The sequence below is a fragment of the Temnothorax nylanderi genome, unplaced genomic scaffold (genome assembly GCF_030848795.1).
Source record: "Temnothorax nylanderi isolate EJ_2023f unplaced genomic scaffold, tnyl_v1.0 TNYL_tig0010_pilon, whole genome shotgun sequence".
Taxonomy (NCBI): domain Eukaryota; kingdom Metazoa; phylum Arthropoda; class Insecta; order Hymenoptera; family Formicidae; genus Temnothorax; species Temnothorax nylanderi.
The window spans coordinates 2521749-2545355 of record NW_027249072.1 but is presented as its reverse complement, the minus strand read 5'-3'; the positions used below and the strand labels follow the sequence as shown (position 1 = coordinate 2545355).

Genomic DNA, 23607 nt, shown 5'->3' with positions numbered 1-23607 from the left:
CGCGTAATTTTTGCATCGTCGCGCGATATGCCCGTAGGAAGCGATTTTGTGTCGTATATCGAATGGGTCATAAACGCGAGAATTTCCGGGGCGTTATTCCATGCGGATCAGGCCGTGCAAAGCAGGGGGAAATCATAAAGCGCCTGGTCTTCCGTGGATTCGTGGATTATCGCTTCGTACCTGCGCAGCTGTCGCTTCGCCAGTATCAACGTCATGAGGATGATATTCGCCCCCATCCCCAGTGCACCGAGGCTAAATATGACGGTGGCCTCGGTCACACCACCGGGGTGACACTGGAACACCTTGGTGGCGTTGGACGTGACATTCCCGGAAGCGCCGATGCCGAATCTCAGATTAGCTCCGATCATCGCTACCGCTGAACCTGCACAAGAGAATCGTCTCATTTAGCTGTCGAACGCACGCGTTCCAATTTTGTAATAGCTATTAGAGCGGAGCGGTCTTGAAATCCCAAAATCGTCCTATCATTCGAGTGTACTAATCTTATTTTAATATATAAATGTTCGAATTTAACGAATAGTACAAAATATTTAGCACAATCTTGTAACAAGATGTAAGAATTATTATTAGTTCAAGTGCATGTTAAACAAAAATTCCTCTTAATGATCCATACAATTCCAGTTAACAAAATATGTTAAGTACAGAGCAGAAATCTGGTCATTATTAGATCACGTTAGGAGTTGTTATTAATGAAGAACGCGCGAATCTCAGATATTTCCATTTTCCGTCAAATCTCGTGTTCCGCTCCCGGCTCTCATTGAAATCCAGTTACTCTAGTTAGGCCTTAATGATCCTTCGTGTGTAACTAGAGGCCGAACACTAATTGAACGTCCAATTATTGTCTCAATAATTATGGAATAGCAGAAGCGATCTTTGCCAATGATTCCTTTGATTAATTCAGTTGGTCATTGACATGATGACATTGTGGTGACAAAATTGGATTGATCAAGAATGAAATCTTATCTTTTCGGCATTTTATTATCAGACTTATTTTATTATCAGTTATTTGATTTAGTAAATTTTATTTGAAATATACATATAAAATCGTACAACTTGATCGCTTTAAACATTCTTTTTGCTGATAGAATATAGATCGATGCAAATTCTTAAATTTTAATAAAATTTCAAAAATTGATTTAAATTGAATTGAATTAAATTGCTGACTTTTATAGATATTGATAACTTGCAACTCCATTTTATTTATTATTTTATAAATACGGTCTTTATAAAAATATTGGTTTGAAAATACGGTCTTTATAAAAAGATTCCATTTCTTTGGCTGTCGATCAGTCATAAATTTAAACAGCGCTGTAAAATGTCAAAATAGATTTCGTTAAATCGTTCTATTCAGAAGCGGTTACATTTCTATTTTAATTCAGTATTTGTTTAATTTTTCTGACCATTTTTATTCACTTAAACCAATTTGGCCAAGCACGGTATCTCTTAGATATTTCGAAGAGGCGTAAAATACCTATCCGGGCGAACGCGATATTGCTTGTTTATTCTTTCGTCGGGATTCAGTTGCGCGCACATTTTATTGAAAGAAAAGTGAGAAAATAGGAGAGAGACTGGGAACAGTGACTATATCCGAATTTTATAGATATCTGTACCTGAAAACGTACAATATGTGTGTCGGAACTACCGCACTTTTCTTCACTCGCAGGACTTCCTTTTGCAATCGATTTTTCATTGTCAGAAATGTCACGATATCAGAAGTTGAATTGCAATAGAAAAAGAAGCCCTTCCGCGCACTAAGCTTCAATTTTATAAACGATAGAAAAATTTTATCATTTATTCGTCTTTTTATATTTAATATCTATAAATATTTTTTCTACTGTTTTTGCACAAATAAATGTGCAAATACTGCAAATAGACCACAGAACTTTATGTTTAATTTAATTCCTACAGATATCTCTCCATCGTAAAAACGAATAAGCGGAAGATCGTATAAAACACGTCTAATGCGGCCAAACGAATTTTCAGTAAAGTGCTTGGCTTGGGGAGAATCTCATCTCTTATCGGCCAATAAAGGTATATCCAGGATACGCTGCGCGCTCTGAAGCACTTATCGCGAGATCATATATCCCTCTTTCTTCCTTCGGGCAAAATCATTCGGTTCTCGTTTACCGAAATAAACGCGGGCGCGCGGTTGTCTTCGAAACGTCTCCTTGTTTTCGCGCATACACACGACCCACATTTCCGACTCGTGACCCGCATTAACCGAGAGAGAGAGATACTGCCGTACGAGAAGTGTCAACTAAGGGAGAGAAGAGAAGAGAAAAATAGGGAGACGCGCGAGAGACAAACAAAGACAAGAAGCAGAGCTTCAACTTCATTTGACCTGTAAAAACTCGGTCGTTGCCGGACTCGGTCCGGGAAAACTGCAATAGCTATCGATGTACAGCCAAGCCAGCGAAATTAAGCAGCATCCGATACGAACTAATTCGATTTCAGTCTGCTGCAGTTAATTGTGTCAGGAACTATACGAAGGTGAGAGAAGAGAAAATATCCTCTGTCGCCTGTTGACACGCGCGCTTCGTCACGGTTCCGCTTCTTGCGACGTACGCTTCGCGTCCAGCATTATACGATTTTCTGAGTTTTCCGAGCTATTTATAACTTGTCCGGGAAATTTCCTCATCGCCAAGTTCTTCACTTGCATTTTCGATGAATTTATTTTGAGACGAAACTATTACTCTCCTGTATTGTAACGATGAATTCTCCGGACAAACAGCGAGAGTAGCAAACAACAGTTCTTTTATTCTACTTTTCGTTACAGAAAAATCTAAAATATGTTTGCCATTAAGTGTTCGTAGCTTGCAACCGTAAAGCCACGTCATGGAATCTTGAAAGCGCCTTTCGACGTCACAGCTTTTTCGATTCCAGAATTGCTGGGAGTTGCTTGGCAATCGGCCGACGCGAGTCTTCCCTTTTAGCTATCGATCGCGGCAAAAAGTTTTACTGATTTGAAGCCAAAAAAGAAACGACGATTCTCGTGGTGTACTGCTATATACCAGAAAGTATACTACTACTGTTCTTTTATCCGATGTCGAATTTCGATCGTTAAGTTGTGAGTGGATTGATATCATTGGTATCTAATTTATAAATTCCTATCAATCAGTTATTTCGCAATACTCGTAAATTAAGAAGACGCGAGGCAAAAAGCAGATAGATTGAAATATCGAAAAAGATCAAAGTACCTCTTATACCTTTATTCTCAAACGAAGTAATTCGTGCGAAATAAAAGTGCTCATGGTTAACTTCGTTAATTAATTACATTAATTAAATTTATGCTACTGCAGACATATCTTTTTATATGATATGAGAGAAAGAAGAGAGGGAGAGAGAACAAGATTTGCCTTTAATTTGAAACCTGCAATAATGGATCAAGTCTCTTTCTAAAATAAGCTGCTTAATTAGAAATTATAAGTTGACATAAAAACACGTCGATGGAAATCTAGAAAAAGAAATGTTTCTGATTAAAAATCGCGGCGGACAATGCGTGCGTCAATTGCGGACGAATTTTAAATTTAGAGTATTTCCAAATGATAGGTTAAGTTTAAGGAATGCAGATATCAGTAGAGTAATATCGATTATTTATCCGATTTCCGATACGGTAGGCAACGGCCAGGTCGCCGGTCGGACGAGCATAGAATTACATCCCGAACCTTCCTCCTCTACAAGAATGGATAGGAAATGGTGAGAAGCTCTCGTACGGGGGGTTCTGGCCACTTGAGTATAAATTAGTGCGCAGAAATGCCGTAGTGACTTATATTTCTCAGTTCTCGATTTCTTTAGTCGATCAGTCTTTACACTTAAGCGAAATCTCGACATATTCTTCTAGAAAAATTTCGGGATTGTCGAATAAAGGTAATTTTTCAACTTGATATCGAAGTTTAAAATTTTATCTTGAAATTGGAAATTCAAATTTATGAAGAGTCGGATATATCTAATAGTATAAACAAAATCTGTCACAATCAAGAAATGCTTCAACTGAAATAATTAATTTTCAGGAAGCTGTTTAAATTAAAATTGAAATATTCCGAAGAGAAGGTAAACGGAGTTTAGCTAAAACGGATCAGATTCCGAATCAAATAAGCGATTAATTTAAATCAAGATCCTTCTCCACTTCTCCAAAAACTTAAAGACTTAGAAAAGACAATCAAAGTCGACAAATTCAAGGAAGGGTTGCATCACAAATTAATAGAATTTAAAAACAGATTTCCGAATTTCAATTTAGGGATCATAAATTTGATCCCTGTTACAATTGCTATAAGCTATGACATCTTCGATGTTGATTAATAACACAAACTAATCCAAATCCTGGGTAAATGCTTAAATGTATTGATCTAAAACGGACAGATTCATACTCCTTATCAATTCGTGACAGCGTGTTTTTTTTTTGCGCGCGTTTTTCTCGTCGACCGTCTCGCGAATCGTAAATTTCCATCTGTTCGAGAGTTTTTAGCGAGCCGCATCTAGGAAGCGCCAGAAGGACATATCTCATGCATATTTATGCGGGGATGACATAATTCAATTTTAGGGTTGTGGTACATCAGCGGCGCGATGTGCCCTCTCTCTGACCATCTCACAATTAACCTGCCGGTAATTCGTCCTGCTGCGGGCCAGCCTTCGCCCGCAGCGCGGGTCCAGAATCGCAGTAAGTAACGCTCGAAATTACTTTTCGCGTGTTTCAAAACTTGAATGTATATTCAGCCGGCGCCAGGACGAAGTTATCTCTCGCGGGAAAGTTTTCCCCGCGGCGTTTTCCGTTTCGTCTTCGTGAGTTTTATCACGGTTATTTCTGGGCAACGAGGCACGTGACGCCCATTCGCGGCGCGTTGAGATAAGGAATTTAAAAAAAAGAAAGATCCAAAATAGTGGACCTCGATTTTCACCAGAGTTCCATTCTTAGCGGGTAAAATCGTTATCGCCATTGTTAAATTTTAATGTCGTAGTAACCGTGACATCTTCCTAATTTTTTGAGAGAACTGAAATGTAACTCAGCGCTTCTCAAAAGATGATCTTGATAAAGGCGAGCAAAGGACGTGTACGTATAATAAGCCGGCCGATATTATCGAATCGTAAATTGCTCTCTATCTACAAAAGACTTCTGTGCAGATTATACGATATCCCTTTTTATATAAAAAGATTATTGATACTTTTAAATTTTTAAGCTTTTGTTTCCGACATTAAATAGACACTGTTCACTGAAATGTATTTCAAATAAAAATTATGCGCTATATTATTAAGATGTCTCAAAAGGTATCTTGATAAAAGGCGAGTAAAGACGGTGTTCGTATAAGTCAGCCGATAATATCGAATCGTAAATTGTTCTTCTCTATCTACAAAAGACTTCTGTACAGATTATGATATCCTTTTTTATATAAAAAGATTTAATACTTTTAAATTTTCAATCTTCTGTTTCTGATATTGAATGGACATTGTTCACACTGCAAATCTAAGTATGTTATTTTCACACGCATAAACACGTCTAAAAATAACACATTAGACTTAAGCTCTTTTTACATGTTTCTTTATGTGTTAAATTACGTCATTTAACACGTTTAATTGTATTAAATTAAAAGTTAATACGTTTAATCGTGTTAAATGACGTGATTTAAAACGGCAAGAAATGTGTAAGAAGAGCTTCAGCTAAGATAACGCACTTGGATTTGCAGTGCACTGAAATGTATTTCAAATAAAGATTATGCGCTATTTTATTAAGATATCTTTTGAGAAGCGCTGAGTTACATTTTAGTTCTCTCGAAAAATTAGGATGTCATGATTATTATAACATAAAAGTTATACAATAGCGATAACGACTTTGTCCTAAAGATGGAACTTTGCGAAAATCGAGATTTACTAACGAATTTCTGTATTAATAATATTAATTTGGAATTGGAAATATATTTACATAATTTTGTTTAGCACGGCGATGCATAAAAATATCCAATTAACTGTAGATTTAAATGTAGATTTAAAAATCGTAAAAATCCGAGATTGTTGAATAAATATCAGACAAAATGATGTATTGTAGCGAAAGTTTAATTGCTCATAGTTTCACGGCTATTTGCATATGCAAATTCCCCTGCGATGAACCCTCGAAATGTTTTATTCTTGATAGTGTTAGCCATTGCGTTATCTTACCCTTTCAATTAACGCAAAGGTTTTAAATTAAACAAGACGTGATAAAGTCGACGGTTTATTGGTAATATTTGATTACTCGATCGATAAACACTTACATGTGTAAATAGGATATCGGTAATTGACACACAGTTACACAGATAAAGTGGAGCACGTAGATTCCGATAGAAACGAATGGGATTTAAAGCAATCCAATTAGGCAGACCTAAATAAATTCGTTAAGTCTTGACGAGATCCCAACACCGTTTCTCTTTGTCTCTCCCGTTGTTTTCTCGCCTTCGATTTTTCCATTCTTGGTAATCGGCTGTAAGATTACCCTGTTTCTCTTTCGCCTGGTCGAAAACCAATAACAATCCGAATAATTCGTGAAGCGATGCTGTGCACCTAGTAATTTACCGCAGAATAATTTCATCGAAATTACATTGTTCGATATCTTTCTTTTACCGTTTCATTAAAATAATAGTTATTTATTCAGCAAATATAATTGCAGACAAAAACAAATAAATATTTCATCATTTTATGACGACATTTAAAAACCGATAGCATTGATATTATTTAGAACTAGTAATATAGACGGAAAATGAAAATTTCTTTAAAACCAATTAATCTATATTGTATAGATGAAGCTATAATTTATATAGAAAGAGACAGCAAATCATTAAGTCAAGCTTATTTAGCTGAAACTGTTGCCGTTGGTACAACTGCTGTGTTATGTATATGAGTTCATCAAACTCGCTTGTCCTTCGAGCGTAATTTGGAAAATACATCACGCGCGCTCGTAAAGTTTGCCTCCCTCGCAGAGCGCGGTAACGCGCGGGGACATAACAATCGCCGGAAATCCGCGGTGGATGTGCTCCGAACCATTGAAATCGCGCGATTGTAGAATGCGTTTTGATTATTCCGGTCTCGGGCGCGAGACTCCCGCGGCAATTACATCGCGTGATTAATTAAATTTCGGTCTCCTCGCGTACATACATGAAGGGGGAGCCTGATCGAGCGCGCATTGGTAATTCTGGGGGAACATCATCAAAGATGTTAATTACGCATCTTCACCGCGGCGGTAATTGGATCTCGTATGTTCCCCAGCGACTGGAAAGTGGTGACGTATTCAGGATCGTTCGCCTTTAAGCGAGCGCGACTCGGCACAATTATGCATGAATGCCCGGCATTCGGGGATGATTAATTTGTAAATTCCCGCCGCGTCTAATTCGCTTGTCGCGCATTAGACGACTGTGTGAACATCGGCGCGCGATAAGTCACAGTTCGGGACAAATTGATTGTTCGTTAAATATAAGATTTCTTTATTTTCTCTGTATTTAAAAGAAGTACGAGAAACGTATCAAATTTTGCAACTTTTAATGTTCCAAATATATAAATCGTTATATAAACATGAGGAAAAGTAATGAAATAAGGTTTTATAAACAATTAATATTAAGAGAAGGCTTTATAATCATATATCAAGCAAATAGGGTGAGTAAAATTAAAGTCATATTGCAAAAGAAAGCTCAGAATATTATTTCAGGAAATTACAAGTATACTTTAAATTTTTGATTATATAATTTAAATATATAGACAATCCGATGGATATGTATACGATACGATCTAACCGAAATTTTTATGAAAATAAACAAAAATTCTTTGCGAAATTGCGAGTCCCGAGCAGTTTGTCTAGGTTGTCGATCGATCTTATCAAAAGTCAATTTTGCCGGTGCAGCGTTGTAAAGAAAATGATATGTTATGATTCATCGAATTTCCCCCGCCGCTCGTTTATCTTTGCGGGCGTTATCTTGAACTCACGGCACTTAGAAGCTTGATAAAAATCTTAGTAATACTTTCTCAGCGGAAGGATAGTATAAATTTGCAGGAATATATTAGAGGCAATTGTTTGCGTCTGAACAAAATCTCGAATAAAGATTTATTTTTTCCTCATTTCTCAAGAGAATAGAAATATTACGTTTAAATTAGGCCTGTAATATCCTCGAAATAAGAGATTTCCTTGTTTATGAAAGCAAAAAAGCATTGTTTATCATTTATGTTCACAAATCGTGCTTTATTCGCCTCTTGTCAAGCTTTGATGCAAGATAATCGATCATCGTCTGTCGACTTTAAGTCGGAAGCCACGTCCGCTTTATCATCGGGTAGAACTACTGTGGTCGACGTTGTGTCTCTGAACTACTTATTAGCCCCGAAACCTCGAACTCACAAATCAAACGTTTGCTGTATGTACCGTCGGGACCCGGTTTGACCCTTGGCAGACAGAATCTATGGGCTTTATCATGTTACCGCATAGCTAGATTAATGCTAGTACTAGTCAGCTTACAATCTTAACAACGCATAAGAATTCACACTACACGCTGTTAGAATGCGTTGTATCATGTACAACATTCGGTATCAGATTACTGAAAAGCTATCTATCAATAATGTTTTGTTAAATTATAAGTTTTTGCTAAAATGACGAAAATGTATTGTTAAAATTACGAAATTTGAACTAATCTGTTATTTGAATGTATTTCATATTGATCTTTGGAGATACTGAGATAACTAACATAATAAGTATTAGGTATATACGACAATATATCAGTTAGTTCAAAACATTTGCAATTTCTCAAAACATCGATTTTAATCTTTATTTTCTTATATTTAAATTTGTTTTAAAATTTACTTTTTATAATTTAATTTTTTTGTTTTATAATTATTTGTTTCTGGCATCATCAGACACGTGTCCTCCATATTATCATGTTAAGAATGCGAGTAATACCCTACACAGGCTATATTTTTCAATCATTGTTGTAGCTCCAATATCAAATTTCAGCCACTCGATTGTTATTGTCAATTATGATTTGATTATCTTTCATGCATTGTTTGTTCACTCTTATTCTCTTCAACCTCACAATCAGTCATGTAAACAGTTTTTAATGCAAAACAGCGTACGCATATTTCCCCCCTTTTATAAAGATAAAAATCATACACCTTCAACCAAAGAGGGTGTGCGTATTAAGCTAGAAGTTTAAAGTTCTGCGCAATTGTTTCAGTTCAGTCTTCCTGATAGCACCATTTTTTACGCGATTTCTTACGCGAAACGTAATCTACCTACTGCATAAAAAGAGAGTTGGGTCTACTAATTTATGAATTACTGTGATTATTATTTTTATGAATAAAAATTGTCCTCTGAATATTATTGTAAAACACAGTATATTATCATAAAATTACTACATTATACTAATTTTTGTTTTGTTTACTTTGGCGTACTAATCTGACTAGTAATAATTATTTTCAACTAATTCTCACGAATGACGTCTTTCTGTCGCAGAATTCTTTTAAAGCAGCAGAAATCTAATTTAATTTAAAATTGATTATAGATGAACATATAAAAAAAAACCTAAAAAGAAATGAAATCGACAGAATTCTCTTGTGCAGCATCGAAAAATGGCTGACTTTTATCGATACCAATATCACACTTTCGCCAAGTTTTTCCAGTGTTAGAGCGGAAAATGGAATTTCGTAGGTATAGAGTGACGCCCGCGTGCGCATCGACCTTTGTTTAAGAACCTATTTTCCGAGACAGTGACTGCGGCTTGCGAAGAATCTATAAAATCTCAACACAAAAATTCTCATCCGCTTTTGCGGTTTCCCGATGGTTGCCGTCGCATAAACCATCGCTATGACCTCAAAGTATAGCTATTACAATAGCTATCACAATAGCTATAAATGGGAGGATGTTTGATATCTCTACTATTGTGGAGGATTATCTTCATGCATGGATACGCAACTGAGATTGAATTGAATGAATGACTTCGATGAGCAACTGTAATTTGTATTTATCACAAGACAGCAATTAAGTTTCGCTTAATATTAATTTAATGTATAAAGAAAAATTTTTTCGTAAGCTTTTTTAGTTCAACTATTGCCGATATACATAAGTATATATATTTACATTTGTAAAAATCAGAATGTATTTTAAATGTATATTGTTTTTCATGCAATTTTGACATTATGAATTTTATCTGCTCGCACAAATATTTAATTTTAATTTATTTTGCCCACATATAGTTTATATCAATTTCTAATCTCTCGTATTTTTTATTTATGTAAATTTATGCTTATAATATATTTTAAGATCTTATGTAAGATGCTTACGCAAGAACCAGGTCGTTCGAAGTTCGAAATTCACGTTATCTCGATCAAAGCTTTAAGCAAATACATATACTCTCCTTATCAGATACAGTATTCGAATAGGTCAACTCGAGGATCAAAGCCCAATTGATCCTTGGACTTTACTCTCCCCAATAATCTTCGTCGTCTTCATGGACGTCACGTCGAAACATGAACCGATCTTCTTCCCGTCGTTCTTGGTCATCTTTCTTCACCCTCGTTATTGTAGTGCGGCCCCTCTCCTTTCCTCCTTCGATCTCATTGCGTCTCACTCGTAAAATTTATTCCGAGTTCGGACTTTCGCGAAACGACGAATATTTTATCCCCCGCGGGATTCAAAATATTATTCTGGCCAATTCGGACAAGGTAATTCCATGGGAACACCCCCGCTGCCTCGCGACAAGCTGACTTCTCGGTACGGCAAGGCTGACCCACGATAGAAATTCATTGTCTACCTGCGTGGACGGCGGAATTCTCGCGCAAACCCGGCTTTATTTAAAATTTAAAAGACGACCGTTACGAGGAACCAGAGTACCATTTTGTGAAGGGTGTGCAGTTCTGAAACGCGCTCTGGTTTCCCTCGCATTCTCCTCGGGCTCCTCGTATAAGCAGGGACAACAATGCACACGCTATTACCTCCTTCTCTCAAACTCGATGTGACTTCTTTGTTGTAGCATTTTCTTCTTTACAAAGCTTGAATATGTAGGAGTGACGCATTAACTTTGAAACATATCTCTTACACTCAGTCGAAGGACGTAAATCAAAGTGTCAGGCTTTATTAAAGAAAAGAGGCGAAGGAGAATTAAAATTATAAATTAGGAAACATGTATCACTTTTAATAAAGTAGCTATTAGAGTTATTAGATTTAGCAAATTTTTAGCATATTTTGTGATTAATTAGAAAAAAATCTACTTGCAGTCTCTTTTATTAAACAGTAAGTACGTATATACAGGCAATTATATTTTTGCATTGAATATAATAAATTTTCTGACATATAGTTCTACATTTTTACAACATTCTAAATTAAAATCTTTAATTTTTTTTATATTTTTTCCTTGAACGGAATCTTCAATTATTATAACGAGACTGCGACATCCCACAGTTACGCCATAACGTGTTAAGGACACATTCATTGAACAGCAAAGTCAGCGCCTTCGAATGATAAATGTGAGAGTTCTCTCCTTCATTCAGTCGTACTTTCGGTTACACTGATTTTCCGATTCCCTGAGTTTTCACGGGTGAGAACTGTACTTGACGGAAATTTTTCTCACGGCTAATGGCGCAAGATCGACTTCGCGGCACAAGATCGACGTTCTCGAGCGCGAATCCGCAATTTCGCGCCGCGTGAACGCCTCGCGTTACGGGCGTCAAATATTTGCGGAGAACTCACGGCCGAGACTCGGAGGCGAGGCTCTCTCTGCGAGGCGATCACACACACACACCGTGGTTATCCTGTAAAGCATTTCCCATGCGTTGTCGATGCAAATGGAACGTGCAAAGTGCTCGTTAACTATCGGCGCGTCTAGTGGCGAATGCACAAAACCCGATAATTATTGCCATAACTCCTCGCTCACCGTAAACCGATCCGGTCTGCGGCGTCCCATTGGCTATGCAGGCATTGCGGGGAAAAATACGGCCGGTTTATTATCATGCCGCGCGACGCGCGATAAACCTGGTTAAATTTCTCGCCGATACAGAACCGCGACCATGATTTTTTTATCGTCTTCTCTTGGTCACCGGAGTTTAAATGACGACGCGATTAAAACTTGCCGTATGATCCGCGCATTGTTTTGTAGTCTTTTGTATAAAACTACTTACAAAGCATACTGTGCTTTAGAGTTGTGGAATTTTTTATTTTCTGCTAGATTCTTTGACAAATTTGAAATTTTGTTTTAATAAGAATTTTATGCGAGTTATTATTTATAAAAATTTATTAATTCTTACATTAAGATACATTAGCCTTACAAATTCCCAAAATTGGTTTTAGAAAGTTTTATATATTTATTATAGTTATATCCTCTTTAAATTAATTAAAGATAATAGTGGAGAAATTTCTTATATCAATGCTAAGTAATTGCAAATTAAAACTTTCTTTAAAATTCTATTAAGAAAACGTTGAATTTACATTGGCCAAAAGTTCTACAAGTGAAAGCAGGCGTAATAGTTTTGTATCTCATTTAACGTCGGGTCTTCCCTTCGCACACATTTCTCGACAAATTGAGCAAAATTATGCAGTTATTTCACCGTTTAGTGCACTCAGTTTTCAACATTTTATCACACGGTATTTTCTGTTGAGCACTACTATTCTCTTTATTGCAGCATTGACCTAAAAAAGGATCGATGCATCAATGAGATCATGGTATGTTGTCGCATTTTAAGTATCATTATAAATTAGCAAAAAATTAATTAACAAGAACAGAAATATGAATATGGGAATTTTTCTTAACTTATATTTTCAATTATTTCTCTCTCTCTCTCTCTCTCTCATTTTTTATATACCTAGACTAGACTCCACATTTATTTAGCTTTAACATTATGCTATTACTATTACACTATTAACTCCTTGATACACGAAACTGTCAAAATATATGATGACAGCTGCAAATGAAGTAAGTGCAGCGAGAGAACCAACCGGCATCGCGGAAAAGCGACAACAATAAACTTCGATAGATTCGAGTATCGACTTTACATGCCTTTTTTAGATATGACGCCTTTTTTAGAGAGGGATGCACGCCTTTTTTAGAAAGGGATGATTTTATAGGTATTAAATTTTATGCATTCAATTAGAAATGTCTACTATGGGTATATAATGTGTATAACCGAGCTGTGTATAAAATCGCATGCATACTTGACTCATATATTATTCTAAGTGCAAAGTTGAATTATGTGAGCGTTTTACTTTGCATTAAATTTGCAATTAGATATCACGAACGCCGTTAAGGGAGCAAATAAAACGTGCAGGTGCAATTTAATGCTAATGAAACTACCTTATGCAGTATGCAACCAGACGACATTTTATAAAAAATTTGTCTCATTGTGAAACATCACTCTTTATTCCGTTTGTGATAAAGAAATAAAGTAGTTATTTTGCGATGTTTTGCACTGCGCTACTGAAACAATTACATATTGAGTTTTGAATTATTCTTTTCTTTATATTCTTCAATTATTACAATCCACTTTTGAAAAAGTATTGCAAAAAGTTTAGACCAAAATTAATGTTAATCAATTCATTTAATATGTAGAAGCCATTTGACAATTAGGCAATTGTTTGTGTTGAAAGAAGTAGCCATATTTATTCTTATTTATAGACCGATCATTAGATCGGTAAGCGTCCCAACGATCTAATTGACATATACTACACAAATTACAAAATGCACACGCCAGTATTTGCTTCTTGCTCGCGCAATCTTGGCCTATGTTCAAGTTTAGCGTTCCGTAACGGATCTAATGTCCCGCAGGGACATGGGGCGGGTAGAATGGCTAATGCAGAGACGATAATCCGCACACCATTGCCTCCCTACGGTCTGTAAGTCCGTTCACTTTTGCGGAGAGCCATGAGAATTTCCTGCTCGCACGCGCGCGTACGAATAAATTCGCATCGTAAAGAAAACGTCAGCGTGATTTATTCTATTTGCGCTGAATGAAAAATTGTAAAGTGCTCCGAGGAAGATATATCACGGAATATGTATGGAATCAGATATAACGTTAAAAGTATAATAAACGAGATATTTATGGCTTCTGTTAAAAAAATACTACACAACTCCCAAAGTAAAATATAATATTTCATTTATTAATCGGTGATATTGTAATTGTACCCAATATACTATTATTAGCAAACGCACTATATTATACCTCATATCAATTTACATGTAGATACTATTAATTCGGATAATTTACGCTTAGGTATCATTAATTCAAGTGAGAAATTTGAGATTTTATTCTTAATCATTTGCAAAATTCTTACGACTGAGCAGTCTAATCCGTAGGCTATTAGGATTGTACTTTTATCTAAGATCCACAAAATTGGCCCCGTTTTTCAAACGGAATCCCCTCGAATCGTAGATCTCGCGATTTACCCGAACCTACTAAGTAAACAAGCTATTTTTCTTCAGAAATGCTGGAAAACTTTTTTTGTTTTATTCCTTGACGGTTATATACCGACATGTACGATATTGGTTAAAGACTGAGAAAAATGCGGTGACGACAATAATTACTTTTGCCGCGATAATGAATTCTCACAGTTTGTTAACACAGGTCGTTCGTGTAGCGGGCTAAATACGTTTCGCACTGCACGGAAAAATGGGGCGGCTTTGTTAGGTGATTGAGAGCTCCAACGACGACGTAACCAGTGTAACCCAATTTGCAAATGCGCGAAAACATCGGAACAATCGATGAAACTTTTACGATAAATTAAGCTACTAGAACGCACGATCGAAGCTGTTTTAATTTTTAGTTTATTCTTTTTTTTTAGTTTTTATATATCCACTCAGTTTTTGTATATGTTAGATAACTTCTCATAAAACGATTACGGCAGAGAAAATATTAAGGGTGAATTTGAACTGCCCGACTTTACATATTTCGTCAAACACGATCTCGGATATTGTCTCGCTGTTTAAGTCGAGGATAAGGGAAAAGAAATAGGGTGCATTCCGTTTCACGTATGACGCACATAATGCACCATTTATCTTTGTTTAACATTCGGTGAACAACAAGGGTAAATGCTGCATTATGTGCATCATACGTGAAACGGAATGCACCCTATTTCTTTTCCTTTATCCTCGATTTAAACAGCCATATCCGATCGTGTTTGGCGAAATACGTAAAGTCGGGCAGTTAAAATTCACCCTTAATATTTTCTATGCCATTGAAATTCTCGATATAATGTTGTAGATTAAAAGTAATAAGATTGTAGGGGCGGATTAAAAAGCTCCGGCACGAACAAAAAACAAAGTAATTGCGAATACCGATTTCCCACGCGGCTCTTCCCTCATGTCCTAAACTTGGAATTGAATTACGCTCCAGTAAAGCAATTTCAAGATCAAAGCCACGCCGCACTTCCGTCTTCGCTGTCGGGGGTGGCGGAAAATAGGAGGAGGAGGAGGAGAGGATGCGGAAGATGAAGACGCGCGGTTTTCCGGAGCGTGTCGCGTTACATTGCGATTAATTCATAAATTTCGTCATATATTCAGAGTGCCGTTTTTTATTCCCCTCGTAACGTCGCGATTCTGAATAAATGTCACGTGTAGTTACGCACGGCCGCGCTGTAACTTATCCTCGCCCATTTCAGTTTTAATTGCGCCGTCGGAGAACCTTTTACGACTGCATTACGGTCAAATTATCCCGCGAAGAATAGGACGAAAGGATTTTACGATCGTGATGATGCATTTATGTAACCTGCTTAACTTAAAACCCAGTTGGAAAGTAAGGAAAAAGATGGCGCAAGCAAAGTTTATCTTATTCTTCAATGCAAATATTTCAGAAAGCGTATTCACTTAAATAATAAAGATATTGCCATATTTCTTTTAAAGCTGAAATCTTTATTTCTCTATAAGTATGCATTATAATAAATGCAGAGGCAAAATATTATTTTTGCAATTGACGAGTAACAAGAAAAAGTGGGCTTCGAGAGTCAAACGCGGTTAGTTAATGCTGTGTAACATTTAATTAATAATTCAATACAATTTAGTACGTTTGATTTTTTTATTTAATTTATCTATCATCGCTGAAGATGACTCAAAGCAGAGCCGAAACGTATGATTTATAATTTGTATTGAATTATTAATTAAATGTTACACAGCATCAACTCACGTACAACTAACCGCATTTGGCTTTCAAAGCTCACTTTTCTTTGCTACTCGTTAATTTTAATATCGAGAGTCTTTAGTTAATTAATTTGTTTAATTATTTTAAAAAAGCGATATGCTGTGTTAAACCTTTGGGCCATTAAAAGTCGGAAGCATATTTTTATCAATTTAAGATATAATGTTCCTATCTACAATTTCCATCACTAATAGAGGAACTAAAATTCTCGAACAATAACCGACGATTTTTCTCAATCTGTACTTTCGTGTTCTTTCTCTGAGAGAGATGCGTCGAATTTCCAGTTACCCAAGATACTATCACGGTGCGTTTGAGCCCTCGGACAAAAATAGATCCATTTGCGAAATAGTCTCTTGCTCTCTCTCTCTCTCTCTCTCTCTCTCTCTCTTCTGACTCTTTGGCTCTCCTTTTTTTCCCTTTCGTGGCGCCCGTGTACATCGGAACGAAATTATATATTCCCGGAGGAAAGCGAAGTATCGCGAGAGGAGTGGTTCATATTCCGCGCGATACTCTCGAGCTTTTACTGGCATGGAAAATACAATTTTCGCGGATGCTTGCCGTGATAAAGTACGAGTAAGCGAGCATATGGGATTTTCATTTTTCATTGGATTTTCACACACTCGAGTATTTTCCCGATTTGTCGCGAGTTTCCTTTCACCGTCTTTGAGAATGGAAAGTACAAGGGTGTCAAGACGTTACGAGTTGTATTCTTTATCACGTTCCGAGAAATCTTCTGTTGCGCCATTTTCACCGTTGCTACCGTGACTTTATTTTAAACATCCCGTACAGACACAATGCGAGTGAAGAAATAACCGTTTACCGCAAATTGTCTATTTTATTATGTGTTTGCGGATGCACACATCCGTGGCGTTTACATCCGATGCGTTTACATCGCCGTAAAATGTGTTTAAAGTTTAAACTACCCGGTGAGACCTGATCTTGCTTCGTACTATAGGGCTAAATGTCATGGCGCGGGAAATGGGTCACGATCATCTCACGGTAATCTCCTACGATGTCATACAAATGGAAATTACATTCGATTACCAGTCTCTCTACTCTTTTGCTTCGTGCTCGTCACTATATATGTTAAGAAGAGTTCGATCAAAATCAAAATGGCTGACAGCCACTTAATTTATTGCTAGAGCGAACGTCTCGCGTAAAATTCTCTACGGACAGCAGGAGTAAATTTTAGTTTAAAGTCTCATCTCATAATCGATTTCGTCCGTTACCGTAGGAAAAATTATAAATATATTATTTATTCTTCATTAATTAAACTTTCATTATGGCAAAAATAGCAATTATGTAGATTTAATTTTAAGGGAATTGGACTTTAATTTTATCTTCTGAATATTATTACAGAAAATTTACAGAATAAATCATATGCGGGAATAAATGATAAAGAATATAGTTATTTTAACTTATTTGAATTCTAAAGTGAATTAAATTTAATTTTAAATTCATATCTCATTTAGCTGAGATACAGCAAAGAGATATTGTTAATATGTATATTTGTAATCAAAAAGTTTTAATATATAAAGATTCCAACCAGTAATTAAACTTAAAAGGACAGCTGTGGAAGAATTATAAGAAACTAATAATAATTATTAAGTTTGTATGATAGGTGTATTTGTAAAGAATTATAATTAATTGAAGAAAAAATATTATGGTCTATAATACCTAAAAGTGATACAGCACAGAAGTTTTCTCAAAAGCCTTGTCAATCTAATGGATCTCGGTAATCCTAAATCTCACATCTGTACAAAATGTGTGGACCATTTACGAGAATACAGCAACTAGTTGCACCGAGAATTCACCGAGAAAACAGCACGAACTATTTCCACCGAAAATCGAAATCGAAGAAGGTTCACCCGAAATTGGCAGGTCAGCTCTTTCTTCCCATTTTTACGCCACGCTTCCTACAGAAATAAACTGCATCTCTAGCGACTCAAAGATGCATACGGATTGGGGCGAGATCACGTAACCGAGCAAGCTTATTGCATCTTGAGTGCATTGAATGTTTGAGTCGCTTTTCGCTGAAAGAACTGGAAATGCAATATTGAGAGAATCATGATTAAAATTCTAAGTTTTTTGCAAGAGATGCATATTCATTTACTTTCCATTAAAAATTGTTATTTAAAATTACTCTACACTCTTTCACTTGAGAAATATGTTGTTAAATAATATTCTATGTATATATAGAAGAAATGTGAGCAAAGATACCTATATATTTCATAACTAAAATATATTTTTACATAGAATATTATTTATCAATCAACATATATAATTGATTAGAACAGCTGGAGTGAATAATTCTTCTGGAGATTTGAATATTCCCTATGCGGAATTACTCGGATATTACTGTTAAACATTAATTTTCCTCGCATATAGTCGGGTTATAATTGACACGCGTCTCTTCCATGTTGCGAAGATACGCTTGGCTTGCATAATGTATGTTCAATTTGATATTAACATTTCCCAAAAGTTACATCAATAATCCTTTCGAAAAGAAAATTTTATATTAATAAATTATACACGTTGCATATTTACATAATACATAGTACACTGTTGGAAAATTTTTGTAGGTTTGTTAAAAAAGGTCCTTGTTAAAATTTTTGTGTAAAATAATCGACACATACATGTGTACATTCAACATATGCCTGCTATGTTAATTGAACTTAACAAATTTAAAATGTAAAATTATTAAAATAATTTAAAGAATATGTTAAAGTAACACAATTTGAACGTATTTATTAAATGTGTTAAAATTTACAGAAAAAGAATGTTGATTTTACTCTATAACAGAAGTGGAAATAAAAATTTACAGAAAAAGAGTGTTGATTTTATCTTATATACAATCTTAACTTCAACATAAAACTTATGTTAATTGTACACATAATTAACCTCAAATTACGATCAGAATTACATTTCTTTTCTGTTGAAATATTTTAACATAGTATCTGTGTTACTATTTAACACATCCATATTATGTTAAATTAACACAAAAATTTGAGTGGACCGTTTGGGACATGCGATTTATGTTATATTTAATACAAATTTTCCAACAGTGTAGAATTATAGATAATGTATGCATATAACGAGATGAATGTGTGTGAAAGTTTTGGAAGCTTTTTGTGATGAGTAAGATACGGAAAAAATTTGACATACATAATTAGTTAAAACTTTCCTAAAACTCTTCTCGAAAATTATCATAATTGTTATTATAATGCTTATAGAAGTAATATAAAAAGAATTCATGCAATAAAGATTACATTCTTGGATTGAGTTAAAAAGGATTAATTATTTCAAGAGAATTAATATGGTTACGTTACGAGACGTTCTAAACGTAACGAGCCAAATTGTCATTATCGCAGTCGTTATTCTGAATTTAGAACCTTCAGAAAAAGAAGGAAACACTGTCAAAATCGTCAAATAATATTTTCTTTACAATTATATAGTTTAAAAGGATTTAGTATAACATTATACGTTACTCTATAAAAAATATACAAGCACGTACTAATGCGCTATATAGGCTACATTGTCACAATCTAGAGGTGTGAGCGTGTTCGAGTGGAAACATCAGATGGGTCAGGCTGACGTCGGTGCAAATTGGTACCGCGAGGCAATCAGAAATTTACGCACTACGATGTGTATGGACTAACAAGCCTGTGTGGCTCTAAGAAGAGTCAAGCAGAGTGGTATTTAACCGCGCGGCGTGAAGGGCGCTAAAGTGCTTGCTGGATTATGGAAATCGTTCACGCTCCGCCGCAAAGCGCCGCTCCCGCGAGTGCTCTTTGACGCGGAGAAGCGAAAGAGAAGTTCAATTTCCAAGCGAGTCGCTGGACCGCTATTAATACGCGGAGGAGCGTGTTGCCACTTTCTCCGATAGCCAGATCCGTGCATTGTGCATCGCGGTGAGTGCTTAATTCGTTCGCATTCCACTTCCACTTACCGGCGGACATTTCTCACGGCTTTCTTCCGCTTTCTTCTCGCCCTCGTGATTTTCCCGACCTCGGCGCAGCGACTTTCTTTCTCCCGGGGCTTGCTTTTACTCTCAACCGACCACTTTTATGTCTAATTGGCCCGCCGACGGCGACTCGGCGACGTGCGAAACGCTCTTCCTCGATCTGTCGTCCCTCCGCGCGAGGGATGCGTCATCCTTTCCATCAGCTGTCGTTCTTAAGGATGTCGCCCTGTGCTTGATATCGCGTTTCTCGATCATCGATATACGTCTCGTTAAACTGTGATGGCGATTTTTTTCCTGATACGCGCGTCGCTTCTTTCAGAAAGATGTGACGAATCGTCTAGAGATGCCAAAAGGTATACACAATCTATGGATAAAGAGCTAATAATAAATGATGCCGTGTATATAGGATACATACCGTACAACTGACACCCAATTAATATTTTTACTTTTCTCCGTCGTACATAGGTATAAATTCAAAATCTTCCAAGAAAAGAGAAAAATAATATAAATATGTAAAATATTTAATATCCTAATTGTCGATTTTTAGTGGGTTATAGTTATAAACGCCATGATCTAGCTGTTGGCAACAATTTGGCTTTTCTACACTTATACATCATTTATATAGAAAATAGCGGGATAGGATAAAAATATTCTAAAGACTGGATATACAAGAGGTGATTATTCTATGGAATTCGACGTGTCACAGGAAAGAAAAGTCCGCTGGTTTGTCATGGATATCGCGCCCCGACGAGCGCGTCCGGCAGAATAAAATCACGTGAAATTCCGAGGTCAGATTCCGATTTAATGAAGGTGTGTAACGTGGCATGAAATTATTTCTGAGCGAAAATTATTAATCGAATCAACCCGCTGACGCGGACGGCGGGTCCGCGAACGTTTTTTCAATTTCGAAATTAGCCCTTACATGGCGGATGAGTTTTAAATGACGAATGAGACTTACTTCGAAATATGACTTGCCACGTGTTTCTTTGCTGTTTAATTAAGCGTTATTATAATATTCGCTTTGGGAATAATAATTTAAATATGAGAGGCTTAAGGTTTATGATGCGATATCCCTTATGATGCTTAATAATTTCTGGCAACGCGTAACTTTTGCTGCGTAAAATAATGGATAGGACTCGTCCTGCGAGATTGTTGATAATATAGTGATTTATTGCTCGCATTCATTCGTATTTATGATGTTTACTTCAAGTTCGCGCATGTAATTAATCCTGGCGAACATAAATCAAGAAGTTTGCATAGTCGGACGTCCACGAGACGGTCGTTGACACAGTTGAGGGGACTCTAAACCAGACGTTCACAGGTACGTGTGTTTAAAGATACTTGAGAAGCTTATTCAGCAAAAATGTGTCAAAAGCAAAGCGTGATAAGAACATCGAATATTTTAAAAAATTTTTTAATCTATGATTCGAATGTCATGTCATAACGATGATGGAAAGTAGAGGAAAACGACAAATTTATTTTATGATCTTATAAAACTGTCGAAAAATAAAATAATACAAGTAATACAATAAACGGATATTTGCGGCGATAAAATGTACGCGTTTGCTGCATAATATTCGTTACTACAAGGCACCAGACATTTATAAAACCGACATTACGGACCAAATGTATTTAATTAATTTACGCAAACGTTCAAACGGTCGCATGTTTGACCGCGGCAATTGTTCGTGGAGACTGAATGTTTAATTAACGCCGAATCGAAGATTCACCGCGCGGGCTCTTAATTATCTTTCGTTTTCCCAGGATGAAATGGAGATTTCGAATTATCTTAACTGGAAATCGTACACGTGAATACCGTTCGCGTTCTCTCTCTCTCGCGGAGTATCTTAAAAGTTTATCCCTCCAGGCTTATTGAGTCTCTTTGAGGAAAATTCTAATAAAGCTGCGGGAATAATGTTGGCTTAGCGCATCTTCGAGATCTTCGGGTTAATAATACATTGTCCTTTGTCGCGGTTGCCGCGGGCGTATGAACTTTGAAAATGCGCTTTCCGCACCGTATTATGAAATGAACATAAACATATCTAAAGATATTCGGAAGTTTTGACAAATCAAAAGAATAAGTGATGGAGAAAGATTATTCAAGATTATTATGTCTTTTATTTATTTATTTTTATTATTGTTACTTTAATAATTATTATTATTTATTTAATGAACTTTATTATTTAATCTTTTTTTTTTAAATGTGATAAATAGATCACTTATAAGAATTTTAATTTTTGTATTTTCTATATTAAATCAGTTACATTTAGGGATTTATGGACGGCATTGTGTATGTGTCTAAATATATAGTAAAAATGTGAAAATTTATTACAGGAGGACTTGCTACGTTTAGCGGTTTTAATAATGTAAAACACAATTAAATTCATGTTTTCATGGAAACCGCATTTCGGTCCTAATGTCGCGAATATGTAAATGTTATTGCGCGTGATATTAGGTCGAGGGACATCTTATACCAGGATGAAATTTCGCGATATTGTATCAGATTTTGCCATCCCTAAATATGCATACTGAATAATCGTTGCCTATACTCACTGCTAGTTATAAAATGCTGCAAAAAAGCATATATTTATAATTGCAGGATTACTTTCGATGTGTATGTACGTGGAATTTGATATCCAATTTTACCTAAAGAAAGATTAAATACTTTTATATATTTTTTGGTTGTGCATTTAATATAAACTTTTTATTTCTTGTAACTACTTTCAGATATTTTAAAATAAAATTATAGTTTCTTTAATCTAGAATGCTTTGAGCGAGAAGAAATTAGAAACTTCTTATAAATATCAAAGGAACGATATAATTTGTGTAAAGGCAAATCGAAATCTTTAGACTTAATAAGACTTTAACTTTCACTTAATTGTAAAAATGGAATTTAGAAGGAAAAAACGGATTCTAAAAGTTTTAACACAGTTAACGTATTTAATGATGTACTCACGCACTTTTTCAATTGAACTGCATATTAGATTCGAGATGTAATTCTATAACTGAAACGATTGTTTGCTCCATTGTAACACACGATCGAGTATACTATCGAAGATCATTTGTTATATTCTGACTAATCGCCGGCATGCGTTATACGTATCGATTATGTATCAAATGGTTCGTACAGGAGACTTGATTTATGGTAGTACAGACTTTCATAATTTTCAACTTACGTAGCCACGTTGCACTTGCAATTAGCTATAAAATAGATTATTCCAATAAATTATGAAATAAAATATAGAAATGAAAACTGTTGAAAATGGGCAATTCTGAAAATTCTGTGGTTAATTTTATTGCCCGTGATAAAATGTGACTTATAATTAGAGTGGAATGATAATTATGCATGTACACGAATCTCTCGCAGGCAGATGCTACAGCATGAGGATTAAGGCGAGAGAGAGAGAAGTGATTAACTGTCTCGACTTTATACATTTTCCGCGTCCCATGGCAGAGGTAACAAGGTTTATAAATGTTTTACGTTCGCTTCTCATCTCCAGCATATTATT

General features: G+C 35.8%; 2 protein-coding genes across 4 annotated transcripts in view; one reads left to right on the top strand and one right to left on the bottom strand.

Moving 5' to 3' along the window:
• The window catches only part of LOC139767588 (midasin), a 124411-nt gene that overhangs the window by 20020 nt on the left and 80784 nt on the right, over positions 1-23607 (top strand). The gene's annotated exons all lie outside the window — the stretch shown is intronic.
• The window catches only part of LOC139767591 (uncharacterized), a 50636-nt gene that overhangs the window by 11173 nt on the left and 15856 nt on the right, over positions 1-23607 (bottom strand). Inside the window, exons 2-4 of one of the 3 annotated variants that reach the window (XM_071697030.1) lie at positions 20514-20578; positions 20084-20435; positions 181-382 (exon numbers count right to left, since the gene is read on the bottom strand). In XM_071697030.1, the coding sequence (XP_071553131.1) occupies positions 181-382; positions 20084-20093 (212 nt within the window). In that variant the 5' untranslated portion in view covers positions 20094-20435; positions 20514-20578. The remainder of the gene's footprint in view (positions 1-180; positions 383-20083; positions 20436-20513; positions 20579-23607) is intronic. The other 2 variants (XM_071697031.1, XM_071697032.1) reach the window with 2 other exon arrangements.